Here is a 15,730-nt window from a genome sequence, read left to right on the forward strand (position 1 = left end):
GAGGTCCAACGACTGAGTCTTAGAGCCCCCGCAAATGCCACGAGTTCAGGGTGATGTGAAGGACCCAACAGAGGAGATGACAAGTGGCCAGTAAGGCAAGAAAATCCAAGTGTGATGCCCTGGAAGCTGTGTCAAGTGTGAAGGAAGGAGTGGTCAGCTGTCACATAGTGCAAATAGGTCAAGTAATAGGAGCTCTAAGCATTGACTTGTGATCAGTGTGGTCATTGGTGACTTTGACAAGTGTCAAAGTGACAAGAGAGGTGAAAATCTGGAGTGTGTTTGGGAAAGAATGGGGTATCCTCACAATAAAAAATGCTAAACAAACTGAAAATCAACTTTTCTTTGATTGATCAAAGAATGGAGATCACAGGGCAAACCACCACAAAAACTAAAGAAAAAAGAAAATGTAGAGAATTCAGATCAGTTCACCTAAAGGAGAAGGTGCTGGAGCCGATTATCAGGATTGAAGCAAATTACTGGTGGCTGAGTGTGAACTTGCTTGAGAGTTTAAAACTCCTGGGCGTGACTCTAAGGGGTCCCCCACACTTTGGTGGGTTTTACCTCCAGAAGTTTCCCCAGGTCCTCAATGTGAAGATGGCAGAAAAAATCCCCTCCTGCAAGGTGTAGGGGGAAAGTAGCCATTTCAAAACATACCCAGAGCTTTCTGTTTCCATGGCAGAAGGCCGCACTAGGGAAAACTGGTTTGCCCAAGTCTACTCTACTCTGACCTTGGAGAAGGGCAGTTGGATGGCTTAAGCCCCCTCTAGCCTTCCTGTCTCACTAAGGAAAAAAAGGCTAATACGCTTCTGAAGGTCTTGGCCCGGGGACTCCAGCTCACTAAAAAAGACAAAACAGATATAATCATAAGATACAGAATAATTAATACCATACCATCAGTAGGGCTCCAGTATTACAACAGTGGATTACAGCTTTTGAGAAAGCAGCAAGACACAGACTCTATTTCAAGAAGGAGTTTCTAGGGAAACCCAAACAGAGAAGGGGAAGAGAAGAACAACACTGAAGGAAATCGAAACCTCTGACACAGCAGACATTGAACACAGCGTAGCTGCTAGCTGTGTAAACATGAAACCTCCCACTCAAGGCCCATTGACCTCAGTTCCTGTTACCCGATATATATCATGTCCAGCCTCGATAAAAAGTATACGAGGATGCTAAGAAGCAGGAAAAAAAGTCCAATGAAACAAAGCAAGCATCAGAACCAGACTCAGATATGGCAGAGAGTTCAGAGTTACCAGACTGGAAATTTAAGGTCACAATGGTTAGTATGCTGAGGTCTCTGATGGAAAAAGTGGACAACATTCAAGAACAGATGAGTAATGTATACAAAAGATGGAAACTCTAAGAATCAAAAGGGAATGCTGAAAACAAAAACAAGAGAAACAAATGCCTTTGAGGGGCTCATCAGTAGTCTCGAAACACCTAAGGAAAGACTCAGCGAGCTTGAAAATAAGTCAAGAGAAATGTTCCAAACAAATTTGAAGAGAAAAAGGAAATAATTTTTTAAAAGGTATGGAATATCCAAGAACCGTGAAACAGTTACAAAGGTATAACATATGCATAATGGAAATACCAGAAGAGAGTCGAGGGAGAGAGAGGAGAGCCCCAGGAGAGGTAACTTCAGAGGCTTTGCAATAAAGGGGATCAGGGAATGAGGCTATTATAGGAGGGGGCAAATGGGGTAAAGAGTTTTGTTTTTAGGGGTGCCTGGGTGGCTCTGTTAAGCATCCTACTTGATTTTGGCTCAGGTCATGATCTCAGGGTCATGAGATCGAGCCCTATGTTGGCCTCTGTGCTGCGCCTGGAGCCTGCGTAAGATTCTTTCTCTCCTTCTCTGCCCCCAACCCCCAGGCTCCTGCATGCTCTCTCTCTCTGTCTGTAAAAAAGAAAAGAAAAGTTTTGTTTTTAAAGCTTGTCTTATATGCTGATAGGAGTGATCTGGGAAAGCAGGACATTTTGATGCTGCAGGTGAATGAGGGTCTTGGTGGAACAATGCCCTCAAGGATGCAAAAGAAGGTGGGGTCTAGCGCACAAGTTGAGGGACCGGACAAGGAGCAAATCATAGGAAGAAGGCAAAGTATGAGAGCAGGGCTGCAGGTGGGTGTGTGTGATGGTAAGGCTTGTGGAAATTCTTTTCTGATTGCTTCCATTTTCAAGGTCGTAGCTGAGAGAAAAGCTGGGGCAAGAGTGGGTAGAGGCTTGAGACCTCATGAATTAGTCTTAGAAGAGATTGAACAAACTGGGGAGTGTGTTTGCCAGCTGGTGTCAAGCCTCCCTTAAAGCCCAAATTACCATGTTCTATTTATCCTTATTACATAACTCAGTATTTTGTTACAATATAATTTATTAGAAACGTATCCCTGCTTCACTAGCTTCTCATTACAGTAAGGATTTGGGTTCCCAGGAATGAGGCATCAAATTTGCAGTTAGATCTCCTTAGTAGGCCAGTTGCCTAATCTATTATCATATAATATGCTATTTTTTCCCCTAGTTATTGTGTGTGGTCGTTACTCTTGGGAGGAACTATCAGGCATATAGTTGAACAAATTTAACAGGTGCCTTCTAGAGTTCAAGGCATTAGAGGGATGGGCTAGAGCAGTATTTAAAGTCCACCTGCATGAAGCTTACATTTCATGGGGAACAAAATACCCATCAGGTAGTAAAAGAGCAGGACAAGGGGGTAGGGACTCTGGATTGCTACTTGATATTGAAGGGTCAGGGAAGGTCTCTGATAAATGACATTGAAGCAGAGACCTGAAGGAAGTAAGGGAGTAAGCCTTTGATATATCCGGGGGAAATAGTGGGCCAGGCCCTTGTATCTAGCTCTACTTTCTAAGCAGATTAAATAGAAGAGGTGTCACCCATTTATGTCAACATGCTGCTGCTTTTTACGAAACGCCATAGAACATGAAACACATTCACTCCTCTCTTCCTGAAATATACCATTTATACTTAATAGTACGTTTTTCCTCTTTGAGTATTGGATTTGGGGTTTTACAGATTGAACTTGTTTCACTTAGCTGTATTTAATATTTCCTTACTGATCACATTGTTGCAACCTGGCAACAACAGTGGGAGCCCCATTAAACTGGCTGCTTTGTCCCCTCATTACTGCCCCCAAGCCTTTTTTAAAACACCCTTATTTTTTGGCAACAAGGTATTCCAGGCCCGCTGTGATCTCTGCCTCAAAATGTAATTAGCTCTTTTCCATGGAGTCCTGAGTAGTACCAGAAGCCCCGCCTGGCTCAGGAGTGTACATCCCACTTGCTCGGCATGAGAACTGGTTGTAGCCAGATGACACTGCTCTTGGGCACCAGGGAACCACGGGCCTGGGAAAGAGATCTTTTTTAAGGTCCAGAGCTAACACAGGCATCTCCAGTGTAGTCCTCCTGACTAAATTTTTTTTCATTTCATTCTGATAAAATTTTTACTAGAACATACTATATGTTCTAGATGTAATATAATCCCTTCTTTACCAGATAAACAAAATGTGTATCCGTACCACAGAATACTGTTTAGCAATAAAAGGGGATACTGATACGTGTTAAATGGATTGACATTATGCATCAGAAACATTATGCTTAGGGAAAGAAGCCAGACCCACCAGATGCCATGCCGTAGGATTCCACAGAGACGAAATATCCAGAAAAGGCAAATTGTAGAGACGAAGCAGATCTGTGGTCACCTGGGCTAGGGTAGGAAGAGGGAGCTCTTGGGAGGATAGAAATGGATGTGGTAGGAAATTGCACAGCTCCATAGACTAAATAAAAAAACACTGAATTTATATTTAAAATAGGTCTTTTACGGGCATGTAAATTGTATCTCAATACAACTGATAAAAAATTAAACCCTTCTGCCAACTTCTACTTGTACCTCAGTTGGTTATACTGACCCAGGATGTTCCATTATATTTATTTTTCTAATAAAAAAAACCCCCCACCTAAACCTATTTTCCATACTCTGCAGTTTTTATATCCCTCCTGACCACAAGTCTTTTTAGAAGCCATATCCTTGTTTGGATCCCAGGTATGGCCAGAACATCACAATTTATTGCTCATCTGTTCATGCCCACCATTTTACATAGGTGCTTCATTATTACGAACGATTTTATTTCCCCCCTGGTGACTGAAGAGGTCAGCAGTTGCCGTGACTGCGCCTTCCTTCAGAGCTGTTGTGAGGAGGGAGTGTGAACCTCTGCTCACCAGCTGTTCCCAAGATACATAAATGTCAACCCAGACCACCCTTTGACCTCTGGGGGTGCACGTCCACCAAGACACATTTTATTTGAAAATACTGGATTTAATAGAAAATATCACATTGTAAACAGGTCCACTGATTCATTAGCCTAAGACAGAATGACAGCACAATCACGTATAAAAGCTCAAGACCAAACACTGGTACCAAACACAGCACTTGAAGAGAGGCCTGAGCCAGTCTCTGAAAGATCTTTCCCAGAAAGAGAGGAAGCAGCAGCTTCAAACAGGCACAGAAATAGGGAGGGGAAGGCAGCATCCACTCCACGAAGGCTTAAAAGAGTCAAAAGGCAGAGCAATAAACTCACTTTGTAAACAAGGGGTGAAGGATAAAAGGGGCAAAAGGGCTGTACTTCCTGATGCTCTGGGAACATCAGACCGGGCCACCGGAACCTGAGCGGATTGGAAGGGCAGGGTATTTTCAGTGGGGAAAGGCTATTATTAGGCAACTTCAGAAGCATTTGGTATGTCATCTTGGCACTCACCTCTCAGGGAAGCAGGATAACATGTCACTCGTGTTGTGACTAAACTTAGGCCTAACTGAGCTGTTGCCTTGGCCCCCATCTCCTTAGCTGAACACACTGACATTGAGGCAGGATCCTGTCACCCCAGTGAGACCTTGGAACAAAAACATGGGGCTCTGGTGGGAAGAGGGTTTCCGCCTTCCTCCAGGTGCCAGAGGGTCCTGGAGGGAGGGGAGTTTGACGTGGTTAGGCCCCTTGAGGCTCTGAGTTTATCAGCAAAAGCCTTCTCTTTAGCCCTAGCCACCTAGCTCCTCCTCCCCCAAGGAGTCCTCCGAGTTCATGGAAAGGCCAACTGTGAGAACAGGAAAAAAACAACTAGGGAAAGAAAGTAAGGAATCATTTTCTTTCTATGGCACTTAAAACTGAACAGAAGGCTGAGAGATTGTTCCTTAATCTGGAACAGTGATTCTCAAATGAGAGGCAGGCCTATTCAAGAGGGGCTTTCAAAGCCTCTCCAAAGAGGTTTTGGCCAATACACACAGGCTCCCACTACCCCCAATTGAGAATCGGTGTACACAATGATAGAAATTCCTGACGGGAGTGTGTTGTATATGAAGAGTGCCAGAGGCAGAACAAAAGCTAAAAACCCTTAATCTGTGTAGGGCAGACATCAAAATTACGGAGTACGTTTTTCAGAGACTTTTCCTCTGATTAAGTTGCAAAACACGTCCTTCTCCCTGTAGCTAAACTCTCATGACTAGGCTCCATGCTGCATAGCCAAGAACAATAAGTATACCCATTTATCCAGAGTAACCATACTGATTAAAGAAATACAATTCTGTCCTCCTAAAGGCAATTTCCAGAATTGCTCTGCCTGTCCTAAAGAGGTACTCGACGCTAGAATGAGCACAGGCTAATCACCGTATGGTTTCTCGGAAGATGGGTTTTTCTCTGTTTCTTTCTCTTTGATACTGTACAAGGGGTCCACCAATTTGTTATGAACAAGCATTAAACCTGTGAAAAATGAAAAACAAAAGTAGTTAATGCAGGAAGAGGCAGAGTTCCACGATTATGAACAATAACATTCTGGAGCTCTCACATTTTGTTCTAGTACTGAAAATCATCTTTTCTCTGTGGCTCCAAATGATAAAAATACTAAGAGTAGGAAAATAATTTGTTATTCCCAATGAATGCTAGAATCCATGGCCCTTTTGTAAATTCACTCTTTAGAGGTGTTGGCTATTGAAAAGTTAATCTTTTCACCAAAGAATAAATTCCTAATTTGCCTGTTTAGTAAATGAGGGTTTTCCCCTAAGTTTGCTTAAGGCAGTGTGTCCTTTTTAAAGTACAAGAGAAAAAGATCCTCATGAGAGTTCAGTGTCCTACCTAGAGGGGAAAGGCCTGTATGAAACCTGAAAAGATAAAAACAAACCCTTGAGTTTCAATATCCCTGCCAAGAGATCACCACATAGCCCTCAGACTATTTTTCATTTCATTGTTTTTTTGCCTCCTTAGAACAAACAGGCCTCGAGAAATAGACCCTTGCAGTCATGGATGGAAGAGCAATGACTGTGTATTCTGGGACAGTAAGGTTTGCTTTTTATTAAAATCAGAGTTGTCTATGAAAATGGCCAGAGCAAGAAAACGAGATCCACTCCTCACACCTGGCAGACCCCAAACTCGGCCGCCTCTTCCCAGACGCACCCTTCCCCTCCCATACCTTTGAAATACTTGACGGTTTTCACTTTCAGCTCCAGGGTGGCGTCCTCGTCACACACAAACACTGTGCGGGGATGCTGCTGGAAGGCAGATACGGTCCACATGTGGCTCACTCCCTCCTCGATGGCCTTGTACAGAGCAAACGCCTTGTGCGCACCTGTGATGAGGATCATTACCTGAGGGTCAGAAAACACGCCTGTGATGGAAGAGAAAGAGCAGTGGAACCCGGAGTCCAGAAACCTGAGTTCCGGTCCAGTCACCACAACTGGCTGTAAGCACTGTTGTTTTTAATAGACTATTTTAAATTGTTAGACTGCAGCGCACTGTGCTCCCAGCTCCCTGCCTCACCACACAGATAACCTGAGGCTGGGAGCATCACCATCCCTCTGTTCTGTAATGAGGAAATGCGCTCCAGGGGACTGAGTAGCTTGCCCAGGTCATTTCTGCCCCAGAGTCCATGCTCTAGACCACCCCGTGATGGTGCCTCCTGGTACCTCTGATGGGGGCTATGAACACATGCCAAAGGCCTGTGCCTCTTATCCCAACAGTTGGGATGGTGGGTCCCAAGGGGTCCTAGGCTGGGTGAGTTTTCACAAGTGCAGTCTGAAGAAGAGGGGTTCCATTCTGCACCATCTGCAAGGGGCCATGGAAGTGATGGTAATGGTTATGTGTGTGGCCCTTGAGGTTCGATCCCACAAAGGTTGCCCCTTAATCAGGTCACTTTCAATGCCAAGTATTAGACTGACTAATAGGATTTGGGGTGATGTTTTATGTTCAAATAAAACAAAGGCACAGACTCCCTCAACAGTTAAAATATCAAGAACATAAGTGCTGGAAAGTGATTGTAAAAGAACTCTGCTCTCTAGATTTCCTTTTATTGTAATTCGATTGTACCATGGAGTTGTGAACAGCATTTACTGTTTCTCTCTTAAAAGATGAGACACCAGAGGCATAGAGAGAATGCAACTCTTTGTTCAGGATCCCAGAACTCCTGATTTCCAGACCCAGGTCCTTTCTCAGATCATAATACCCTCACATGACAGGGACAGCCCTCAAACCCTATTGTTAACAAGCTGTAAGGCCAAAAACAGCAGGGTGACCTCCAGAAATAGTGAGTCAAGGTCACCCAAGAGAAAGCTGATAACCTTACTCATTTCACAAAAGTTCTCTTGAAATAAGGAGCTTTTTTTCACTGATAGAGATGTTTGTTCACAGAGCTGGGCAAAGAAACTTGAAGCTACAATGTCAATAATTGCTTCCCACTGTATATACCCCTGAAAGGAAGAGAAAATGCTTTTAAAATTCTAATGAAAGGCAGTAAAGAAACTGGAACCACAAAAAATTAAAATGATATCCAGCGTTCTAGGGAAAAACACACTAAACTTTACGTTTAAATCACACTCCATATTTATGAGTCCCTGAGCACAAGGCCATAACCACAAATATCCTGGGATGGGAGGGGAAACTCCCTTCAAACAGTGCCTTCCACCAACGGCAGGGAACCAGCAGTCCCTCCCCATACCTGGGCAAATGCAAATTCCTATTCGGATGTGAGTAGTGCTGGGCTCCTGCCTTGAGAAGCTCCAAAGGGGTGTGTAAGCAGAGGCCTGGGAGCCTGCAGCCTCGTGTACAGCCAGTGCGGAAAGCGTTCCGCTGAGAACAGAATAGCGGCTGCCTCCAAAGAGCAAGGAGGACCAGTGAAAGGATGAGCTGGGATTTTAGCCTTACTGATAATGCCTTCATTTTTGGTAACAGTGTAGTCAGGTGGTACCTGTATAGTTAACGACAAAAAAACAAGTCCAAACCCCCAAGGAAGGCCTGGGGACCCCATATGACCTTACCTCTCTAGCATCCATGAGAGTGCCCACACCCACCGTCAGCGCCATGGTGGGCACCTTGGTGAGATCACCATCGAAGAACCTAGCGTTGGCCAGGATGGTGTCCATGGCCAGAGTCTTCACACGGGTCCTGGACACCAGACTGGAGCCTGGCTCATTGAAGGCAATGTGTCCATCAGGGCCGATGCCTACAAACAGCCAGGGCAGCCTCATCAGTCCCAGGGATCGAGATTATCACTGGGTCATCTATTCTTCCCCACCTGGGGTATGTAAAACCCTTGAAATCATAGCTCTTTTCTCATTCACCCCAGGCAGGTAGACTTTAAGCATAAGATCCTCCCCTCTCTCCACCTCCTGCGCATTTCTGTTTGAGGCACACACACAACCTGGTCACCTTGCTACCACACTCAGAAAGCCAAGTAAGTAGTACTCCAAATAGCTTCTGCTTCCCTAGAGCATCGAAGGGTAACCTCTCTCCTGTCGGTAGTCAGGGGTCCTGCTGCTGGCATAGTCACAGCAAATAAAAAACAGGGACTGGACAGGGGTTACAAAGTTCATAAAATCTTAGAACATGAGTGCTCTTAGCCTCTTCCTCCTACCTCAAAGTAAAGAAGAGTTACGTCTAGAGCAGTAAAAGGCAGTCCAACTTAACCACCCCCGTGGTGACTCCAGAGGTGGCAAAAGATGGAAATGTAAGGGGGCAGCTCAGGGTAGGAACAGAGCACAAACTGAGAAGGGGACACCCAGGGTTCCTGCTTTCTTTCCACTACTCTGGCTGGGAGTTCAAATGGCTATCTGTAGTGTGCAGGGGCTGAGTGCGGAATCTTCTCGAACCATTGGGTCTTTTAACTGTTTAGGTAAGTCCCATGGACTAATCCATATAAAACCTCAATACTAGGGAACAGAATCTTAAGTCCAAATCCAAACATCTAACTTTACCAACAAGGCACGGAAGTGCAGAAAAAGGAGATCCAAGATCACACGGTCACTGGGCAGCACAGCCAAGGGAAGGAGTGAGGGCTCCTATCTAGGTCTTCCCCACCTCCTCAGGGTAATAAATGATTCCTATTATTACTAGTGCCGTGAGGAAGCTGTTGGGAAACAGGCATGGGTCCTGTCCCCCTTCCATGTGTTCTCAGCACCCTGGGCCTGCCCTGGACACGTGCCGCAGAGTGTCAAGCTCACCTCCGACAAACAGCTCAATCCCCCCTGCAGCTTTGATCTTCTCTTCAAAGGCGTCACACTCAGCCTGCAGGTCAGGTGCATTCCCATCCAGAATGTGGGTGTTTTCTGGGAGGATGTCAATGTGCTTGAAGAAGTTGTTCCACATGAAGGAGTGGTAACTCTCTGGGTGGTCTCGAGGAAGGCCTGTGGGACCATGGCTACACTCAGTCATGCCCAGCCTGAGCCAGAGCCCTCCTCCCACGGTGGATGCCAGGATGCCCTCAGACCTCCACAGACACTTTCAGGGGAACACCTATTAGGGGGCCTTGGGCACCAGTCCGCGATCAGCCACGACCGGCTGAGATGGTATCCCTGTGTCCATCACCACCACCAGCTGTGACAGCAGGACTGGGCCACAGTAACTGCATGCTGGGAGCCTGAGAAATCCCCTCATTCTCCTCTCCTTCTCATAAGGGAGTAACTGTAGGCAGGAGGCCAGGGCCACTCTGGGCTTCTGGAGGAGGCCTACAACCTGCAGGTAGGGCTTGGCCCACCTGGGAAAGGAAGCAAGCACACCCCTTGCCCTGTGCGTCCCACCCCACCGCTCAACCCCCATTCTACCCCCCTCAGCCTGAACCCCAACTTGAACACCAGCTGGTCAGAGACAGTTATCTCAGGGCTTCCCCAAAATGATTTTTAGCCAAGAAGAAAAAGTTTCAAGCGGATGTTTAATTAAACATGAAGGATGTTTAATGTCAGCCTTAAAAATGGAATTCTGACACATACTACCACATGGACAAACCTTGAGGACATTTTGTTGAGTGAAATAAGCCAGTCACAAAAAGACAAATACTCTATGATTCCACTTAAATGAAGTATCTAGAGTAGTGAAATTCACAGAAACAGTAAAATGGTGGTTGCTAGGGGTTGGGAGAGCGGGAGATGGGTAGCTGGTGTTGAATGGGTAGAGTTTCAGTTTTGTAAGATGAAGAGTTCTGGAGATTGGTTACACAACACTGTGAATATACTTAACGCTGCTGAACTCTACATATAAAAATGGCTGGATGCTAAATTTTATGTGTATTTTACAATTGAAAACAAGAACGTTTAAAGTGAAGCCTTACAAAATGATGGCGGCGGGGGGACGGGGGTAGGCGGGTGTGACAGAAGACCAAGGTGGATAGCTTTTCAGCACTGGAGGAACACCAGTCTCTGCTCCTCTCCCAGTGTGCCTGGCAGAAAGGGGAGCTGGAGGATGAACGCTGGAGAGAGAGACCAGACACAGACACTGAGGGATAATCCCATCTGCAGTTATTGGTCACAGAAAGAAACAGCATGGAGTTGGGGAAGAGGCAGAGGAGAAGGAGATATTCTAATATTTAAAACGCTTGCTCTGTACAAGAGGCTTCTCTGTCTGTTAGCTCACTTAATGCTTACACCCTGAGCTCGGCTTTCAGAGCACCATTTTATAGCTGAGTACACCAAGGCCTGGAAGAGACTGCTATTGCTGATGGCGCTTATGACCAAACATCACTGGTCCCCGGAGACATCCCTATTCTTCTCCCCGACTACGCCTGAAAGGGGAGTAAGACTCTCCTGGAATCAGGGAAGGCCTGGAAAGAGACAGACTCACCCACATACTCATCCATGTTGAAGGTCTTCACATATCTGAAGGACAGGTCGCCATTCTTATAGTACTCAATGAGCTTCTTGTAGCAGCCAACTGGGGTGCTCCCTGTGAGAGAGGCCACAGCCATGAACACCCTTCAGCTCCCAGTTCCTAAGAACACCCAGGAATGAGGGCTGCTCAAGAGGGAGAACGTGTCAGATCTGAGAGAGCAAGTCAGATCCGAAGTCATCCCCCAGAGCCCCAGTCCTAACTGCCATCCCGCCAGTGCTTCCGAATGCCTCCCTCCCCACTCGACTGTAAGCTCCCAGAGGTCAGGGCTGTCTCTCTTGTTCACTGCTGAATCCCAGTGCTCAGCACACTGCTGACTGGAATGAGTAACCTGAGTAGACGTCACACTGACTTACATACTCCGTGAGCAACTAGTATGTGGGAGCCAGTGGGCCACATGATGGGAACACAGAAGGGAGACACAGCAGCCACTCGGACCAAGCTCACTGTCCAGGACTGGGACATGAAGCAGTAGTGTCAGCTGTGACCAGGCTAAGTCTGTGGGCTCAGGGAAGACCTCCCCGAAGAGGAGCAAACTACTGCGTGTTGAGTCTCATTAAAAAGTCAAGGTCATAAAACACATGAAAAAGGCAGGAGGACCCTCTGTAGATGAAAGAACTAAATATGCATGAAGTCTGGATCCTGGATTATTGGGGGGAAAATTATAAAAGATAAATGTGGACAATGAGGAAAAAAATGTTTCTCGTCTGTATATCAAATGATATTATGGAATGATTTTTAATAGGTATGATAAAGTATCGTAGTTAGTAAGAGAACGTCCGTATTCTGAGACAGATGCCGGAAGATTTAGAGGTCAAGCATCAAGAGTCCCAGTTTGGGACTTACTTTCAACTGCCTCATAAAAAAATGTGTGTGTGTGTTTGTGTGTAGACAGAGAACACGAGCCAGAAGAGATGAAGGGTAAAAGTGGCAAATATTAACAATGGGCGAGCCTAGCAAAATGGTACTTACTTATCTTTCAGCTTTTGTGAATATTTGAAAATTTTTAAAAGAAGATAGAAAAAAGCCCCACCCAAATCAGATCGCTCTTTTCACAACCTGCTAATGGCTTCTCATTTCACTGAATAATAACCCTTCTTAACAAAGCCTCTCCATAACTTGGCCCTGGCTTCCCACCCTCACCCGTACTCCTCCCGCTCCAGGCAATGCCACCTCAGCCAGCAGAGCTCTTCCAGGTACCTGCACGACTCTCACCTCTTCTGGCCTCTTCTCAGATGTCGCCTTCTCAGAGGGACCTTCCTTGCCACCGTCTCTGACACTGCAGACACCCACCCCTGCCTAGACACTCCCTATCCCTCCTTCCCTGCTTCATTTTTCCCCTTCACTCATCACCATCTAACATACTCTGTATTTTGTCATGTAACTTGCTTATTATCTCTCTCTCCTACTACCATTTAAGCTTTAGGAAGGCGGGACATTATGTCTTTTTTGTTTGTCGTCGTGTCTCCAGCACCTAGAAGAGCTCAGCATACGCTGGGCATTCACTAAATACCTGCTGAATCAAAGTTCTCTCCCTGCCCCCATCACCGGTCTGTCCCTGTGCCATGGCCTCAGCCGTGCCTGAGCCACACAGCTTCCCTGGCCTTCCCCTGAGGTTCGTCACGTCATGTCCACTTTCCAGACTTCGAGTTTTCCCATCAATTCTGTGAGCTCCCCATTATCTAGCCAATACATTCCTTTCCTGCGTAAGTAGCCAGAGTTGGTTTCTTTGGTTTCCACCCAGAACCCCCGACTGGTGTTTCACCTAACAGAAGGCATGTTCCAAGGAACTCAAATGGAAATGCTGTGCTGGTTCAAATATGATAGTCAGGAAGGGGCCAGGCCTTGGAGGGCCCTGAACGCCACGCTGAGGAGCTGGGATCTGATTGTGCAGGTGATGGGGAATTCAGGAGGGATCTCAGCAGAAGCAGAGACTCTGACCTAGAGAAGCTCCACAATTAGAAAACAGGATGTCAGTGCAGCCCCTCCAGGGCCTGGGACGTTAGTGGTTTCGAAGATACGTGCAGATACTGCTCCCACAAACCTCTAGCACAGAGGCCCGCAAACTTCATCCCACAGGCCAAATCTGGCCTGCTGCCTGTTTTTATATAGCTCATTAGTTCAGAATGGTTTTTATACTTTTTATGTTGATAAATATCGAAAGAGTATGACTTGGTGACATGTGAGAATTATCTGAATTCAGACGTCGGCATCCATCAAGTTTCACTGGTAGATGGCCAGGTGCATTCATTTATGTGCTGTCTGCGGCTGCTTTTAAGCTACAAGGACATTAAGTAGTTGCAACAGAGGCTCTCTGGCTGGGGAAGCATAACATATTAACGGCGTGACCATCTACAGAAAAAGTCAGAAGGCCCCTGCTCTAGTGGATGGGACACTGGGGCAAATCCAACCAAACTCAGAGAGAAAGAATCAGGATATAGGCCTTGAGGAGCTGGAGTCAAAATAAATATCCTCCCCCAAAGGCAACAAGCTGATTTTTCCATAAGAAACTGAGAATGTTCTTCACGTCGGTCCTGTGTCTAATTAAACGTTACAGAAAATGCTTTGAGTGGACTCTTCCCAGTTCTCCCAAGGACGGTGCTCAGTGAGTAGCACTGGAGAGGCACAGAAGTCATGACAATCATTACACGAAATGTGTGCCTGAAGGCATTAGTTCTGTTAAGGACTCCTAGACCCGGAGACAGCCTGTTGAGGACAGGGCTGACTTCGAGTGGAGCCTAAAAATCAAGTTCTTCCTGCCTAACCAAGAAACTGTCTACTCCAGAACTCTTCAGGAGCGGGCAGCATCTAAACCAAACCATACAGGAAGCGGGATCCTCTTGTTTTGCGTTTCCAGGAAGCAGGGCTGTTCCCTCATAGCACCAGCACCCCAGAGCCCTCCTTGTAAGTCCCTTGGCTCAGTAAGCCCACGTACCTGGCCCCTGAAAAACCCAAATGCTCACTCACTCCCCCCCAATCCACGGCACCCCCTCCATCCCCCAACGCACCAGTGGGAAGTCCCAGGGTGAAGTACTTGTCTGGCCCCGGGTTAAACTGGATGATGCGATTCCTGATGTACTTGGCTGCCCACTCGCTGGCCTGAGAATAATGGTCCAGGATGATGAGCTTCATCTTGTCCTGTAGGGGGCAGGTGACAAAAGGAATCAATGGCAAAGGACAGGGAGAAAGGGATTCTCCCTTTCTTCTCACCCAGCAACAACCTGTCCCCAGGGTGTCTGAGCAAGAGAAAGACCCCCAACTTTCCGTTCACAGAGGAATTTATAGGCTGGGCCAAGTGCCTCCACCACCCACCAGGAGGCGCTGCTGTGAGACAGACCTGAGTTCTAATCTTCAGTTCCTCCATTTACCAACCAAAGGACCTTGGTCAAAGGACACAAGTTCTCCCCGCCTGTTTTTTCTTACGTGAAAATGGGGACAATAGTACCTACCCGCCAAACTTCACGATGGTGAATATCAAATGAGGATGCATGTAAACCACACAATATTCAATATGTTGGCTATTATCTTGTAGCTCGACCCAGCCCCCTTTAACCACTTCTCTATCCCCACGCGCGCTGGATATTCTGTACCCACGGCCTCTTCCTCAATAGAGGGGTCATGGGATCATACTGGGCCACTATAGCAGGTGAGAGCCATGGGGTTTGCCTGGAGAGGTGTGTTCTCCTACAGCCCTGGAGATGGGTGCTCCCGCCGGCCGGCCTTGCTTTGTGGACCCTCAGTTTCCCCCAAACCACACGGGGTCAATGTAATCGCCCCGCACGGCGATCAGAGTGGGAGGCCGGGGTGGCCATCTGGGCCATCCGAAGGATACAGGAGTGTTTTCCCGACCCCGATGGCGATCCCATCGCCTCTCCCGCCCTGCACCGGGAAGGGGTCCCAGCAGCTCACTGGGCTCCGGGATCCTGGGGATCGGAGACTGAGGCAGCGCCTGGACCCCCACCCGCACCCACCCGCGAGGAGGGTCCCCGCCAGCCCCGCTCCCTACTTACTCGAACACCTCCCGTGGCGGCTGCAGCAACTGTGCTGGCGGCCCCGCCCAGCGCGGGTCACGTGTCCCCGGGTCACGCGGAGCCGCTCGCCGGCGGAGGGGCTGCCTGCGGGGTCCTGGCTGCCGGACTTTGCCCTGTCTGGGGCCAGCTATCCTCTCTCATCTCGTCTCCAGGAGCGCGCAGGCCTGGGAGCAGCTGTGGGAGGCGAGGGTTGGACACTGGTTTTGTGCAGCCCGGAGACTTGGGGGCCCCAGGTGGCTCCTAGGAATGCAGTGCCCAGGCCCGGGGCGGGGGTGGGGGCCCTGGGGCCAGGTTTTTAGTGCCGGGGGGAGGAAAGGAGGAGGAAGAGCAAAATGGTGTCCTTAGAGTCTCCGGGGTTGGGCCTGGCTCTGCCTTCAGTTTAACTTTTTTAGATGTCATTATTTTACCTAGATACTACAACTTTTTTGCTTTACATGTAATTGGATTTTTCTTCCTTTTTTTTTTTTTCTTAATCTTAATCTTCACAGCAGTCTATACTAGAGGAAGAGGGAGATCCCTGGTCTCCCCAGCTCCCCACCCCAAGATAACATTGCTACGAGTTTAG

The 15,730-nt window shown here is 47.3% G+C and overlaps 1 protein-coding gene and 1 long non-coding RNA gene across 4 annotated transcripts in view; one reads left to right on the forward strand and one right to left on the reverse strand.

Moving 5' to 3' along the window:
- Window positions 1-4,296: 4,296 nt before the first annotated feature.
- On the reverse strand, window positions 4,297-15,223 carry GNPDA1 (glucosamine-6-phosphate deaminase 1). 2 transcript variants are annotated; one of them, XM_026499039.4, is made up of 7 exons: window positions 15,145-15,223; window positions 14,143-14,272; window positions 11,090-11,191; window positions 9,478-9,660; window positions 8,296-8,480; window positions 6,456-6,630; window positions 4,297-5,749 (listed from the first exon to the last, which is right to left on the reverse strand). In XM_026499039.4, the coding sequence occupies exons 2-7, from the start codon at window positions 14,264-14,266 to the stop codon at window positions 5,649-5,651; spliced, it is 870 nt and encodes a 289-aa protein (XP_026354824.1). In that variant the 5' UTR covers window positions 14,267-14,272; window positions 15,145-15,223; the 3' UTR covers window positions 4,297-5,648. The 2 variants fall into 2 exon arrangements, with proteins under 2 accessions (XP_026354824.1, XP_057162944.1); XM_057306961.1 differs by lacking the exon at window positions 15,145-15,223 and adding an exon at window positions 14,584-14,602.
- LOC130542717 (uncharacterized) overlaps window positions 5,580-15,730 on the forward strand; it is a 51,344-nt gene continuing 41,193 nt past the window's right edge. Inside the window, exons 1-2 of one of the 2 annotated variants that reach the window (XR_008957452.1) lie at window positions 5,580-6,725; window positions 9,432-9,547. This is a non-coding gene — a long non-coding RNA (uncharacterized LOC130542717). The remainder of the gene's footprint in view (window positions 6,726-9,431; window positions 9,548-15,730) is intronic. The other variant, XR_008957453.1, reaches the window with a different exon arrangement.

This window comes from Ursus arctos, unplaced genomic scaffold, assembly GCF_023065955.2.
Source record: "Ursus arctos isolate Adak ecotype North America unplaced genomic scaffold, UrsArc2.0 scaffold_5, whole genome shotgun sequence".
Taxonomy (NCBI): Eukaryota; Metazoa; Chordata; class Mammalia; order Carnivora; family Ursidae; genus Ursus; species Ursus arctos.